This window comes from Sceloporus undulatus, chromosome 2 (genome assembly GCF_019175285.1).
Source record: "Sceloporus undulatus isolate JIND9_A2432 ecotype Alabama chromosome 2, SceUnd_v1.1, whole genome shotgun sequence".
Taxonomy (NCBI): Eukaryota; Metazoa; Chordata; class Lepidosauria; order Squamata; family Phrynosomatidae; genus Sceloporus; species Sceloporus undulatus.
This window is the reverse complement of record NC_056523.1, coordinates 316,883,628-316,899,654: the sequence shown is the minus strand read 5'-3', so window position 1 is coordinate 316,899,654 and position 16,027 is coordinate 316,883,628. Positions and strand designations below refer to the sequence as shown.

At 39.3% G+C, this 16,027-nt stretch overlaps 1 protein-coding gene across 1 annotated transcript in view; it reads left to right on the top strand.

Annotated features, from left to right (window-relative positions):
* Positions 1-16,027, top strand: part of DCC (DCC netrin 1 receptor) — a 401,229-nt gene that overhangs the window by 303,898 nt on the left and 81,304 nt on the right. Inside the window, exons 16-17 of the mRNA XM_042447857.1 lie at positions 2,771-2,836; positions 13,072-13,234. Coding sequence (XP_042303791.1) covers positions 2,771-2,836; positions 13,072-13,234 — 229 coding nt within the window. The remainder of the gene's footprint in view (positions 1-2,770; positions 2,837-13,071; positions 13,235-16,027) is intronic.

The following is a 16,027-nucleotide window of genomic DNA, read 5'->3' as shown; positions in this document are numbered from 1 at the left end:
AAAATAAAGGAAGAACACTGTGATGTTTGAAAACTATGTAAAAGTTGGGGATAGAATTCAGAGACATAGCTGAATTAGTTTGGAATAGTAGTACATAAAGGAATCTTGTAGCACCTTTGAAACTAACTGTGTGAAAGAAGTTGTAGCATAAGCTTTCACAGACTTGGTCTACTTCCTCAGATGCTTGGAGTCAACTGTTGCCCAAGAAGGGCCTTTGTAATAAGACAGTAGGAATAATCATAGTGTGATGATAATGTGACAAGTTCAGATTTTATTATTCCTATGTTTAGGAATAAAGGCAGGAGGAAAGATGTTGCCTAAGACCAGGCTGGGTGGATGAGTGACCATATGAATGGTGGAGGGAGTTTTGAAATGTGTCTATGCAGGCTGGGAACCAGAAGGAGATATGATAAACTGGCCAAAATCATTCTCATGGGCCTGGGATATTAACAAGTGTTCTATTCCTACCTCTTGGGCAGATTCCAGATGGTGATGGTGGGAGACAGCTGCTCTTCAAAAAGAGAGCTGACATCTGGTGTCCCTCGGGGTGCCATCCTGTCCCCCATGCTGTTTAACATTTACATGAAGCCGCTGGATAAGATCATCTGGAGACATGGGGCGGGGTGTTATCAGTACACTGATGACACCCAAATCTACTTCTCTATGTCCCCGACTGCAGCAGTGACTAAGAATGGCATCTCTCCTCTGGATGCCTGTCTTGGGTCGGTAATGGGCTGGATAAGGGAATACAAACTCAAGCTGAATCCAGAGAAAACGGAGGTACTTGTGATAGGTACCCCAAATCCGGGGAAGGAGATTTTCCAACCAATCCTGGATGGGGTCGCACTTTCCCTAAAGGACAAAGTTCACAGTTTGGGAGTACTCCTGGATTCGTCTCTACAATTATCATCTCAAGTGGAAGTGACGGCCAGGAGTGCTCGGTACCAACTTTGGTTGATATTCCAACTGTGTCCCTAGGTGGACCAAAAGGACCTTGAAGCAGTTGGTAATCTCTCATCTTGATTTCTGTAACGCACTCTACATGGGGCTAACCTTGTACCAAGTTCGGAAGCTTCAATTGGTTCAAAATGCAGCAGGCAGATTGGTCACCGGTTCATCCAGGTTTGACCACATAACACCTGTTTTAAAATCTCTTCACTGGCTGCCAATTAGCTTCCAGGCACAATACCAGGTGTTGGTCATTACTTTTAAAGCCCTACACGGCTTGGGTCCGAGTTACTTGTGGGAACACCTCTCCCTACATAATCTGCCCTGCACTCTCAGAACACTGGGAAGAATCTATTAGAACGTCAACCAACCAGATTTTTAATGACTTCCCAAATAGCTTTCACTGAGGCTGCTTCGAAATTATGGAATAGTCTCCCAGAAGAGATCTGTCTTATTGCCTCCTTGGAAGCCTTAAAGAAGGCACTTAAGATCTCTTCCGGTGAGCTTACCCACCTGACCTTGTGTAAGAAATACTGTTCCACTATCTGATCACTGTATAATTGTATTGCTGTATGATGATGAGCTAGTTATAATGCAATTATTTTATTTTATTGATGTGTTCTTATATGTATTTTATGGGTTGTAATCCCACCTCAATCCATTCAGAAGAGGTGGAAAATTATTATTATTATGTGTGTAGTGTATTGTAGGGCACTAGTTCACTCCATGCAGTTGAGGAAGTAGATCAAGTCTTCAAAAGCTTATACAACAATTGCATTCAGACAGCTAATCTCAAAGGTGCTACAAGACCCCTTAGCATACTATATAGAACATGGTCATCATGTAGTTATGCTGGGAAACAGGAGAGTAGAAATGAAAGCCCACTCCAATCCATAAGCTGACCATTAGCAAATGCCAATTGTTGTGTCTTCCACTTTCTATCTGATTTTCTTTAGTTTCTTGGTTGGAACAGTATGACCAAGTACTATCCCACAGAGGATGAGATTTGGTGCTGAGGTCTCTGGATTTTGATTTCTTCCGATGGCCTGAATTTGTATAGGAAAGTGTAATACACTAAGCTAGGAGGAACCTTAAGCAACTAGATGCTAAGTGAAACATGCTGTCAGCTGGTTGAATAATATAATTTACTTGCACTAGAAAGAAATGTCAAAACTCAAGCTGTAAGAGAACATGGGCCACTGGAATGGAAGCATGCCCAGCACTGTGCCTGTCATTTAAAGGACAAATAGCCGTCAGACCTGTCATTTTCTGAGAGAGAATTTTCTGACTTGGAATGAAAGCCTTGCCTTATATTGTCACTTTTAAAACTAGCAATCCTGAAGAGCAAAGGGATGGTGGGGAATGAGGAGGAGAGTCAAAACACTCTAGTGGCGCAGTGGTTAAATGCCTGTACTGCAGCCATTCACTCAAAACCACAAGGTTGTGAGTTCAAGACCATCAAAAGGGCCCAAGCTCGACTCAGGCTTGCATCCTTCTGAGGTCGCTAAAATGAGTACCCAGACTGTTGGGGGCAAATTAGCTTACTTGCTAATTAGCTTACTTGCTGTTCACTGCTATGATCTTTGGAATAGCGGTATATAAATAAAACAAATTATTAATTATTATTACTACTCAGATATTTTGTTTTGGAAATCTGTTTTTATGACAGCTTTTTCCCCCCATGCAGACATAGAGTTGCCTCCTCTCGAAATATCCAATGGTTTAAAGATCAGATTGAAACTCTTTCAAAACTCTGGCCCTCTGTCTGCCTTGGCTTGGCTCATCTGCCATTCTGTTCTGATGTTCATTTTCCTTTTTGCAGGTCGTCATGGAGATGGGGCCTACTGGCCAGTTGACACAAACTTGATTGACAGAAGCAGCCTTAATGGTAAATACAAACAATAACTGAAGCTTTTTCAAATTCACTCATATTCAAATTCACACATATTGTTTCAACAGTGGTTCTGCATTCTGTGTGTCATTTAGTACATCTGCAGCTTGCATGCACATTGTTTGAAAGTTCGGTACTTTAGTATGTTAATATCCCATTATCTTTTGTGACTCTGTACTTTGGATACTACAAGCTTCCTTTATGATATTCCAATTAATATTTTAAATAACATCTGTATCCAACTGAGGCCCATTATGCACAAACACATATGGCTACCACTAGCTGGCTGGATAAAACTATGCCAATGATACTTAAGGCCACAGCAAGAATGTAAAAAAATATTATTCATCACTATTTGTTTTCCAGCAGAATAAGAGGGTTTTTTCAGTGTTCAAATCCTTGCTGAGAAGAACAGCACAGTGATAAGAAATGTCTTCGGAAATTATTCTGCCCAGAAATACATATGCTTTCTCTGTACAAAATAAAAATCCCCCAAAATCATTTCCAGCACAGAAAACATGTTTCCTGAACAGAAAACTGGGTGCTTTGTGCAAAACAAAACAAAACAAAAAAGTTTACAACACAGATAACACGTTTTCTGGACAAATAAAATGTTGTATGTGAAAACCCAAATCTATTTATGTACAGCATGATTCTCCATGAAGCTATCCAAAGTATAAATATTGCTCCAGTGCTGCACAGAAATCTTTCTGATGATGATAATTTGTCTTTGCATGTGTGAATGAAGGGCATGAAGATATGCACTCCCATCAGACAGAGATAGACAGACCCATGTGGAAATCATCAGCAGGTTTCAATGATTTGGCTCTGTGAATAAGCAGTTTTCCTCCACCGCTATGTGGGAATAAGACAAACAAGGGACCTTTTCCAAAGCTGAAATTCAGCTCTCACCAAAGGCTGCATCTACACTGCAGAATTTCACACACACTGTGATTAGAGAGGACTTATCCTCGGAATAACCAGGAATGCTCCAGCAACAAATCATTCATGAGATTTCCCAGTGAATGATTTTGCTGGAGGGAGCATTCCTGGTTATTCTCGGGATATGTCCTCTCTAATCACAATGTCATGTGAAAATCTTAGCTGCGATTGTGTGAGTGTTACTGTAAAATGCTTGTTTAAACCACCGATTTTCCCCATGTGATAAAGTCAATAGTCCAAAAAAGCTCTACCCAAAAGCAATTTGTTTCAGGTGACAACCGTATGTGGGTTCCTTTATTTCCAAAACATAGATTTTAATTTATTGATGACAAATGCATGGTGAGTGAGATATTCTCAGACCTGCCATATTCACTTTTGTTCACTTATTCCCAAGCAATTCATTTACACCGTGCTGACAAATGATGCAGTCTATTGGTATGGCAATGTCATTGTATGGTATTTTGATGTTGTACTGTCATGGCATGGGTCAACTTAGAAAACAACACAAAGCTACAGATTGTGATCTTTTCATTGATACTGCAGTTCCAGCTCCCTGAACAAATCACTTATCTACCGTCCATGTGGCTCACAGGATAAGTTAGCATCATGCTTTTTAGCAAAGTGAGTAAGTCATGGGAAGCTTAAACAAAGCTTTCAAAATGTTTTGACCTAATACACTAGCTAGGGAATAGTTGACATTGATAAGGTATTAGCAAGTGGAAGCCTGCAATAGTTACAGTCCATTGCCATGTAAGGTTGTCAGTGGAATTACTGGAGCAAAATCCTCCATGAGAAGAGATAGTGTGGGAGATTGAAGAAGGAAATGGAAAAGATAATTGAGAAAAATTAATTAGCCCTTGGCAGTTTCTTAGCACAGAAGCGTAGTCATTATATATACTGTAGATTTAACAGATATGAGTTACCGCACCAGGAAATTGCACTGTATTAAGAAGCAGGTTCTATTGTGTGTCCGTCACCATCTCTTCTGTCCCCAAATCTATATGCGTTGATGTTAGGAGACCCAACTTTGGTATATCATTTCATGTAATTCTCCTGTTCTTTGGTACCAGATCAGCAGTCATGGTTATTGCAACATAAACCAAATAGTAGTCACAACTTCATATTTTCAGGATTGGGGACAACTGGAGCATATCTGGAGTCTCGTTGTCCCTAATGGAGGTGCAGCTGGGTGCCTGTGCTGCCATTGGGGACAAGAGAACCTGAGGTCCCGTGGTTTTTGGTATCATCGAGGGGGTCTGGAATGGATCCCCCATGGATACCACAGTCCCACTGTAGTTTGGAAATAGTCTTTGCTCATTATAGGTTGGTTTGTATTATTGTCATAACATTTTTATTGCTCAATTGCTGTTGTATTCTACAAAAGTTTGGGTTAGCTGCCTGGTTGCCAATAGACTCTAAGCATACATGCCAGACTCAGCTTGGTCCTGTTTCTATTGAAATAACCTACTGTGTTTTGCTCTACCAGAGGCTCCACACTTTAACCTTTACAGGGGCATATTTCCTTTACACTCAGTTGCATCTAGAAACCTACTGTACAATGGGAATGATGTTCACATAATTAGAGGAGAGCAGAAGATGCATACAATGCGACTCCTTTCTGTTTTATACTGTAAGTCTCCTAGTGGAAGCTGTGGTTTTAATTAAGCCTGTCCTGATATAACAAGACATGGAAGAACACACATACATCAACACACCATGATTTACAGAAGATGAGTGGCCTTTAATCCCGATCAGCTTTAGTTTAGACACCTCATAAGCCCCTTCTTTTTAGCACTCCATACCTAATGGGGTTTTAACCTTTCTAAGTTATTGAATCCATAAAGAGAAATAAAAACCTGAATGTTATGTAAAGCCAGGCTTGAAAAATACAAAATTAGTACAAGGTGTGTGGCTGATTAGATCAGACAGATTCTTTTTTTTTTTTTTCCCCATTCACATGATGAGGAGGGAATACTTAATGCTGTCTTTCTTTCTTCCATTTTTTTTCCAAAAACCTGTAGCTTACTGGTAGATAAATGACTTCTCTTTTGTATGCTAGGCGGGGGAGTCAGAGATGGTATCAGTAAATCTGGTCTGTTTAATTAGGTCTCTACACTGATACCTGAGACTTTTCTTTATCTGAGCCTCTGTAGATGGGAAGTCTCAGTGTTGTTATAGGCCTCTGTCATTAGTGATAGAAACTGTTGCTGCACAGTTTGAAATTTAGGGGGAAACAAACCCTTCTGTATTTGTTTCCCAGCATTTGAAATGTGCAAATTATGTCTAAGTTAGAGGGAAGGAAAGCAAGAAAGATGCCTGCAAATCATCTGTTTACAGGGAGTAATAGGCAGGCACAGGGGGCAAAAAGGTACAATAATACATGGAGACTGGAGCCATGCTATATGAAACTGATGTTTCACTATAGATTCAGAGTAGACCTATGTTGAGCAAAGGGCTTTGCAAACTGATTTGCATTCATATGCATGGATAGCTTAGAATGTGGAAAAGGAGGATCAGTTTCAATCCAGCTAGTCACTTTGCATTCTCCTGGATTCAAATAATTCATATTTATAGCATAGAGCTAAAGGACTCTGTGGAAAATGAGCAGCTACATAAGGATGCTATTCATAAAAAATGAATATATATTCTAGGATAAAATTATATTTAGAAATGCTCTTTATTTCTAAATTATATTTAGAAGTGCCCTTAAAACGGGGTAGGTGTTGCTGTGTGCCTTCAAGTCGTTTCTGGTGTATGGTGACCCTAAGGAAAACCTATCACAGGGTTTTCTTTGCTAAAATTTCTCTGAGGCAGAGGCAGTGTAACTTGCCTAAGGTCACCCAGTGGGTTTCTATGACTGAGCAGGGATTTCGGCTATGTTTTCCAGAATTGTTGTGCAACACTCAAACAATTACATTACACTGGCTCTTAGAATATTATACTCCACCTATTTTGGGGGGACTCACCTGCCCTGCTGCCATTGACTATGTGAAGAAAGTCAAAAGAAGAAGTACAAATTCTCTTTAACAGGAGGCTGGAGAAATCATCTGAGATGGGAGATGTAGTATAATGTTATGTCAGGCAGAATTATATCATATGCCCTCTTCAACCCCAAGCCCCACATTTTACCTGCTTCATCAAAACCAACATGACCATTTTCTGGTAGTGGAGTTTGGGGGAAGTACCCAGATATGTTCATGTCACTGGAGACCTATTGTCATAAGACCTCTCCAGGAGAAGAGTCCTCCAGAGGTGCTGGAGAATGACATCATTGTTCTGCATCCTGTTATAAGAATACAGTTGACACTGTCTATCCACAAATTCAGCCACCCACAGCTTGATTTTATTTAAGCAAACCTTGATTTTGTCATTTTATATCAGGGACACTACCATTGTATATAATGGAACTTGAGCTGCCATTAATTTTGGTATCCAAAGAGGGTCCAGGAACCAAACCCCAGTGGATACCAAGGACTCACTAGAGAATTTTGGTGCCATCCCCCCTATTAGCCAGCAAATTGCCATATCAGAAGAGGATGCAGCAAGTAAAAGATGGGATTTAGGAGGAGGGGACATTTGGGCATTGCATGAGGTCAGTGAAGAATTCTGACCTCTGCAAAGACCCCCAAGTGACTTATGTGCATATAAGCTCAACTTCTCTCTGTATAAATACAGAACAGAATACAATCAATATCGTTATTTTCCAATCTGAATCATCATAAGACCTCTTGAGCTGTGAGTCAGTTTAAAAACAAAGCACATGTTTCTTGTTTTAAAAAGGAAATGAGGTGGGAAATTTGCTGCTTGCATGGTAGCATCCAGTACGGTAGCATAACAGTGACTGGGCAGAATGTAGTTTAGGGGAAGTCTAAATGTATCTTTTATGAGGCCATCTATTAACAGGATGTCACTGAGCTATTTGGCTGAGATGACAGCTGATGTGATGTTCCAGAGGACACCATTCCACCTCACTTATAGGGTGCACCAACACTGACTTATTACTCACACAGATTTCTGTAATGTACTCTACATGGGGCTACCTCTGTACCAAGTGTGGAAGCTTCAATTGGTTCAAAATGCAGCAGCCAGATTGGTCACCAGAACACCTAGGTCAGACCATATAACACCTGTGTTAAAAGCTTTTCACTCGCTGCTGTTTAGCTTCCGGGCACAGTACAAAGTGTTGGTTATTACCTTTAAAGCCCTCCATGGCTTGGGCCCAAGTTACTTGAGGGAACACTTCTCCCTACACAATCCGCCCCGCATTCTCAGAACATCTGTGAAGAATTTATTAGCATACCATAAACCCAGGTTAATGTCAACTTCCCATAAATTGTTTACGGCCACAGCCCCCAAACTATGGAACAGAACACCAGAAGAGATCCGTCTTATCACCACCTTAGATGCCTTTAAGAAGGCACTTAAGATGGATCTCTTCTGGCAGGCTTATCCATCCAACCTCTTATAGGAGATCTTTAAGATAAAATGCTTCCCTTCTGGTTATGATGTATGCATTCTAAATCTTTTAGATGTTCTAGATGTTTTAGCACTTTTATTGAATTAATAATAATGTCAGTGTTTTATTGATTGTATTTTATATCTGTACCATGTTAATTTGTTGATGTAATCCTGCCTAGATCCACAGGGAGAGGTGGGAAAATACAAATAAAATTATTATTATTATTATTATTATTATTATTATTATTATTATTATTATTATTTGGGGAAACATAGGCCATCATCTGCTGCCATTCTGTGGTTTTGTCCCAACTAGAGTAATCCCACTGGATCAGTTGACATAATCTCCAGCTGTCCTGATTTGGCATGGATAGTCCTGATTAATCCACTGTCACCCCTTTCTTCCAGCTGCTTTTAAAATATTCAGTTTCTTACTCTTCCTCCTCTGACTGTCCCCCTCGGTCCTCAGCTTACTTCAGTTGCTGCAACCTTAGTTCAAAGTGCAAAAGTAGTTTGCTCTCAATTAATTCAGCAGGAGTAATAGCCAGAAATGAGAATTATTTAGCCTTGGTGTGATTAAGACAGGCAACATGCCAAAGAGGGGAGAAACCCACAATTTTATTTATTGCAGTAAGAAAATTACCCGGGGCACAACACAAAAGAAAGATTAAAATCAACCTACACACACACACACACACACACACACACACACTAAATACAAAGCATTCTATAACTGCATTGTTGGTATGTAGATTATCACACTATGATTAATTCCAGAAATAATGCATTTTGACACCTCTTTAACTGCCATGGTTCAATGCTGCGGAATCCTGGGATTTGTCATTTGTTGAGCTCTCTGAAAAAGAAGGCTAAATATCTCAGAATACTACAAATACCAGACTTCCATATTTTTATTTATAGTTTGCCCAAAGAAGTGTGTTTTGGTACAGAATCCGTTACTGAACAAGTTTAGCAGACCAAAGTATATGTCAATGATTGCAAAGAAGAGAGGGATCATAATTTTTGAGGGTGCTATACCAACACATTAGTTGACCATAATTTGTAGTAATGTTTTAAGCCATCTTTTAAAACAGGAGAGGAGATTCATTATGTCATAAATGCTAGTGGATAGAAAAATAAAATTCCATCTGTCATGTTGTCCTGTTTTCAAGAAGAAAATAATAATAATAATAATAATAATAATAATAATAATAATAATAATAATAATAATAATAACAACAACAACAACATAATGAGCACCACCAGCTGCCAACTAGTGCAGTTAGGGTGAGGTAAGGACATAAGAGTTGTGCTGTATTAGGTCAAAGTTTTTCTGCTCAAGCACTTTGTTTACACAGTACATAACCAGTTGCCTATGGGAAGCCACAAATGTTCTCCATATGAGCACACCACCCACTGATGTTCCCCAGCAACTGTTAATGAGAAGCATGCATCCTCTGATGCCAGAGTGATATATATATATACACCCATCATGAAAAGCAGCCATTGATTCCCCCACTCTCCATGAATTTGCTCAATCCCCCTTTAAAGACTTCCAAGTTGACACCCAATACTACCTTTTGAAGTTGTGAATCTATATGTGAATCTATCTGAAAGACTATTTCCTTTCATCTGTCCCAAATGTCTTGCGATTCAACCACCTACCCAATAAATGAAGAGTATCTCACTTGTAAATAATGGGCACCTTGTCATTAGAAGTGGCTATGATATTATCTTGTTTGCTGTGGCATGATTCTGTTTATGATTGGCAGCAGCAATGTTCCTTAATTTAACTTTTCTAAAATTATTGTTCAGTCTAAAAATAGTTCTAGGGCTGTGTAAGTATTACATGTTAAGACGGGGACTGTTTGTAGGCTCAGGGTCTAAGGCATAACAAAAGAGAGAAAGAGAGCAGGAAAGAAGAAAACAAATAATGGCATAGCTACACCTTCACTGGCTGATAGATGAAATCCAGTTGCTCTCTCCCTTGCTGTGATGTTCTTCCTGGGAGGCTGACATATTCCTTAGGCATTGACTCAGCTAGTGGCAGAGGTTGGAGTGTCTGTCCCTTGAGCCCCACAATCCCAGAATAACTTGCTGTTCCTGTATCTCTTTGATGTCTCTACACATAAATTTGCCATGTTTTATGGCACCATTCTGAACCCAGGCCTATCCTTTAGAGTAGAATTCATATGTCTTGGCAGGCCTTAAATTGTATCTGTTTTTATAGACAGGTTCTCTTTTTGAAAAAGGGCCGGGGGAGTAAATTTGTGACAGTAGAACATTGTGCCATTTCGCTTCCTGCACATCAACTAAGCAGGATATTTCTCATAAACTGTGACCTTTCCTTGCTTGTGACACAGATGTGTTTCTACAGCATAAAATATCTTTGATGTTTGGTGTACTCTCAGTAGAAGTCTTCCCCTTGTTTTTTGAAATTTCTCTTGCCAACTCTCACTCCGCATAATACTTTTGCTTCAGGCAATAGACATGCACATTAAGGGGTTTATGCAATCTCTTTTGTGTACCGAAAGTATGTACAGAGGTGGTGGGGGACATAGAGGGCCACAAGTCTACCACCATTATCCTGCAAAACTGCTGCATCCCAGGTGAACAACTGTTTGACATTCACTGGCCAAGAGGAGAATTTACCTAAGGATATAACCTTATAACAACAGCACATGTTTTGTGTAATATTAGTATAGAAACTTAATGGCAACTTATCCAATGTTATTGTAAATAAATAAGTTTAAACATGACTTTTAATCAAATGTTTTAATAATTCAGTGTTGTCTCATCCCATAATTGAATGCTGAGACCCAGTGGTGTCACTAAGGAGTTGTGGAGGGTTGTGACTTGCACCAAGTGACACCCCTGAGAGGAATGTTCAATCCGGTGGGGCAAAACACTCAGTGGGACTGGCGCAGCTGCTGGGCGAGTGAAAAAGAGTGTTGCGTCCCTTTCTTACTTGCCCAGCAGCTATACCGGATCTCAAACGGTCATCTAGATGCTGGAGTGTTGCTCCCCTGCTGCCTTCCTGCACCAGGTGACACCAACCTCAGGGACGCCACTGGTGAGACCTTGCTACAGTAGTAGTGGTAGTATAATAAGGGGCGAATAACCATGCAGCCATAGAATCATAGAGTTGGAAGGGACATTTAGTCCAAACCCATTCCATGTAGGAAACAAGTAATGTACTCCTCAGAGATGGCCATCCAGCCTCTGTTTGAAAACTCCAAAGAATATTCGCTGGAATTCACTACAGGACTTTATGTAAGTAGACTTACATCTGCGGGCAACAGTTTCTCAGTGTTCATATTCAGCAAGTGACTGCCCTGATGTTACTATGTAGGGCAGCTACTAAAGTGATCCTTGCACATTGGGGCCAATGAACACTGGGATACCAGTTAGGGAGTGCTAATGTACATCAGTAGAAGCCAATATGTATTGGGACATCAGCTAAAGAGTACAGTGATAGACCCAACATATAACAGGATACTCTCACTAGTACCCTAATATACATCTTCACAGTCCCCTAGGAGGGCTCCATAGAATTTAAGGTTACAAAACATAGGCCGTGGTACAGAACTGTAGCCATTGTTAGAGATTTTAAGGGTGGCAGTGGAATTAAAGGGATAAGGAATTAATGTATGTTCACAGTACAGTCTGAAGCAGGGTTGGTAAACCAGGTACTCCACAGACTGAGGAAATATGGTGGAGTAAAACCTTACAGGTAGGTGAGATTTTTACCACATTTAGTGTTGCACTCAAATAGTAAGTGACCATATTGTAATATTGCCAAGATTTATTTATTCATTTAACACTGACAATCTAATTTTCAATCAAAACCAGGGTAACAGAAATTCGTGAAAAACAGAAAAAAGGGAATAGAGAAAATTCATAAAATACATCTAGGGGGAAAATAGAATACAGAAAAAGGGAACATAGAAAAAAGAAAAGAAAAAGGAGGGTATACAGAGAGAGAGAGAGAGAGTGGGCCCTGGTATCTGTCAGGGTTGAGTTCCTGGCCCCTCTGTGGATACCCAAATTTATGGCTGCTCAAGTCCTATTCTATACAGTAGCATAGTGAAATGGTGTTCCCTATATAAAAGAGCAAAAATCAAGATATGCTTTTTGGATTTTTTTTGTTGTTGAATATTTTTCAAGCTGTGGATGGTTAGATCTGTGGAGTCAGAGTTTGTGGATATGGTGGACCAACTATAAAATACAGTGAAGCTTTGACCCTTCATTCCTCGTTTTAATAAAAAGATAGATAAAAAAGGAAATATGTTACTCTACCATTACAAAACCAATGGAATACTTCTACTAGAATTGCTAATAGCCAAGTTTTCTTGGTTTGTTCTTTTAACAAAAACCCAGTTCACACTATCTTCACAGAGATGAAAAAGTCACCATAAAGCAATCTATGTATTATTATTATTATTATTATTATTATTATTATTATTATTAGTTGTAGAACAGTGACAGCATTGCAAGCACTCCAGTTGTAAGATTGCAGTTCCTAAATCACAGAAAGTACAGGAAGGCAATAGTAACTTGAATCTTACTTCACAGGGCATTTTCAGAAGATCAAACCAACTAAAGGAAAATACCTTCACTTCTAAGATGTGCATATGAATCAGTCTTCACTGATCCAGATAAAAGATTATTAATGTGTTTCTTTATAATGAAGTGAATTTGGTACTGAACTAATCTTTTAGTCACCAAGAGGCATGAAATAAGGTTTCATGAGTTACCACCAAAGGGCTGAAAGGGCCATTGTTATATAATAACTATTCACAACATTTCTATAATCATTTATGTTCTTTCAGAACCCCCCATTGGACAAATGCATCCTCCACATGGGAGTGTCACACCCCAGAAAAACAGCAACCTTCTTGTTATTATCGTTGTCACTGTTGGAGTTGTGACTGTGGTGGTAGTGGCAATTGTGGCTGTGATTTGTACTAGGCGATCTTCAGCACAACAAAGGAAGTAAGTAATCTGGACAGTTTTCTGTACTAAAAATGTAAAAAAAATACATTGTTACAATGCATCAACATGTCCTGCTGGGAATGGTTAAATGCTCCCCCAAATTGTGTTCTTTGCAAAAAGAAAAAAAACACACCATAAAACCAAAAACTATTTTTGGGCAATATTTTTGCATTTCTGAAATGTTTAAAATCATTGAAAAATTTACAAAAACTTCACTCAGCCAAGATTTGAAATCATGCATTCTTGTATGACAGTCTGTACTCTGTACATTTCAGTTCTGCTCTGAATAAAACTGAGTCCTGACAAGACTGGTTTTCCATCCCAAAATATATTATGTGACATGGTAGAATATGGAAAAGACTCAAGACTTTAATATAATCATCACTGCTTTTTTACAGATGCTAATATTGAACACAAGGCAGAGACTTAGCAACATTAGCATCCAGAGACAGACCAAAACATTCTTTGCGACTTAGGCAGAAATCCAAATCATGATTGTCCCCCAATTATATCCTCTGGCTTAAACCAATTGCTAGTCCTAGGTGAAGCAGATTCATTTAAATAAATGATTTTACATAATGTTGAGGTAAAATCTCTTTTCCTGTAGTTTAAATCCATTACTCCCGGTCCTGTTCTCTGGAGTAACAGAAAGCAAGCTTGCTCCAGCTTCAATATCACATCCAATCAAATATTTAAATAAGGCTATCATATCATCCCTTAGCCTTTTCTTCTCCAGGCTAAACATACGCAACTCCCTTAGTCTCTCCTCACAGGGCATCATTTCCAGACCTTTCACCATTTTGGTTGCCTTCCTCAGTACATGCTCCAGATGCGGCTAGAACAGTTTCTGAAATGATTTGTCAAAGATATTTTTGCTGCCTGGCTCAGAAATGAGACTGTCACCCCTTCTCACAAGTCAAGATCCTTTTTATCCAAAACCAATTGAAATATTTTGGCACCCAAAGTAGAAAATCTAACAGTTTCCTCTTTTCCCACCTAGCAGTGAAAATAGAATAAAAAGAAACTAACTAACAAATCATTTGGCACCCTTCCATGATGCTCCAGATTATCCTCCTGAGCTGTTAGGGATGCAGAAAGCTGTCCATTTTGTGTCAAATCTGAATTTTTTAAAACCTCTAGTTTATTTTTTCCTAGTTATCAAGAAATTTATGAATGCATTTATGAACTTTGGTCTGTTCTAGAATTGGGGGGGATATGAAAATTCTCTTTCTATTGCACCATTTTCATATCCCATGTTCAGATCTTATGTATTTCTTCTCTTTTCTTTCTCTATTTTCTTTGGAATCATACTTTTAAAATCCAATGAAAATAATATGAAAAAGAAGGTCATAGTGCCAGCCAAATTAATGCTGAAAATGAGGACCCACTCACAGAAAAAAGGAGACAAATGGAAATCCTAATTCATGATGGAATACACAGGAATTCAAGGCCAAATGTATAAGATTCTGGCACTGAGTGTACAATGTATCAATTTTTGTTTTAATAATCTAAATATGATTTAGATGGATTTTGAATTTAATGGCATTTTTATTTAAAAAATGAATTGAAATTAAATGAATTCTCACCCATCTCTCTGATCTGTCTCAGGGTACAACTACACTGCAGTAATAACGCAATTTGACACCACTTCAAGCGCTGTAACTCCATCCTATGAAATACTGAGATTTTTAGTTTTACAAGGTCTTTAGGGGTTTTCTTTTTCTGCCAAAGAATGCTGGTGCCTCACAAAGCTACAAATCCTAGGATGCTGTATGCTGGTGTCATGGCAGTTAAGGTGGTGTCATTGCAATACTTCTACAGCGTGGATGCACCCTCAGTCTGGCTAATGGTGGAACTGGTTCTGGCTTCTGATTCAGGCTTATCTGTGAAACAGCAGAAGTTCTGCTTTCCTGGCTGCTTTTGCTGGCTTTTGTGCTTCCATCTCTGTTCATTTCCTGGCCTGCCAGCCTCCCTCTAGCACAATGATACCCAGAGAGTGTATGAATGAAAGAAAGAGAGAAACTAAAATAAATGTGGAGTGGTCCTTTTAATGCTGTTAATAGCCAACGAGTGCAATTCAAGCACATGTTGAAAAACTATAATAATGTCTGTTGAGAATAAATCATGCCACACAATTGTGAAAGGAAGAGAACAGAGTGAAGGAGAATGTCAAAGCTATACCAGATGATCAGAAAATTCAAATATTCATTCCCAATAAGAACCATGCTGTTGCTTTAGATAGGTTTTGAGTTTAAAAGAAAACAAACCCCAAGATGAAAAGCACACCAAAATCTGTATGACAATTTGGTCATAAGAAAGTGGTATGACTATTGTACTAGATAGGAATCCTATCTAGGAAAGGGGAAGGAGCAGGTTTAGAGCAGGCTTGGGAGATGAGGATAAAATGAGGAAATGCCATCCAGGTACTTAAAGAGTGTGTTAGCCACCATTTAGCATCCATTAGGATATCAGCCATTTCTTCTTGAAATGTATTTTTGGATTTATCTTTACACTATCTTTCCAACATTCATTGGCTACAGCATTATGGTTTCATATCTTAGCTGTTCAGGGCTAACTTGGATGTATTTAAATTGCACATGATCACACAGAAGCCATTGGTGGGATACAGACCTCTCTTTTCCACATAGCCGAGCTTCAGCAACCAAATTGTGCGGCACAGCTACATGGAAAGAAAAGGAGCTCTGAAAAGCAGCTCCTTTTAGTGCTGCCGTAAACTGCCTGTGGCAGCGTGAGCACGTCGCTGCTGTGCACACCCATCTGGACGGCACGCAG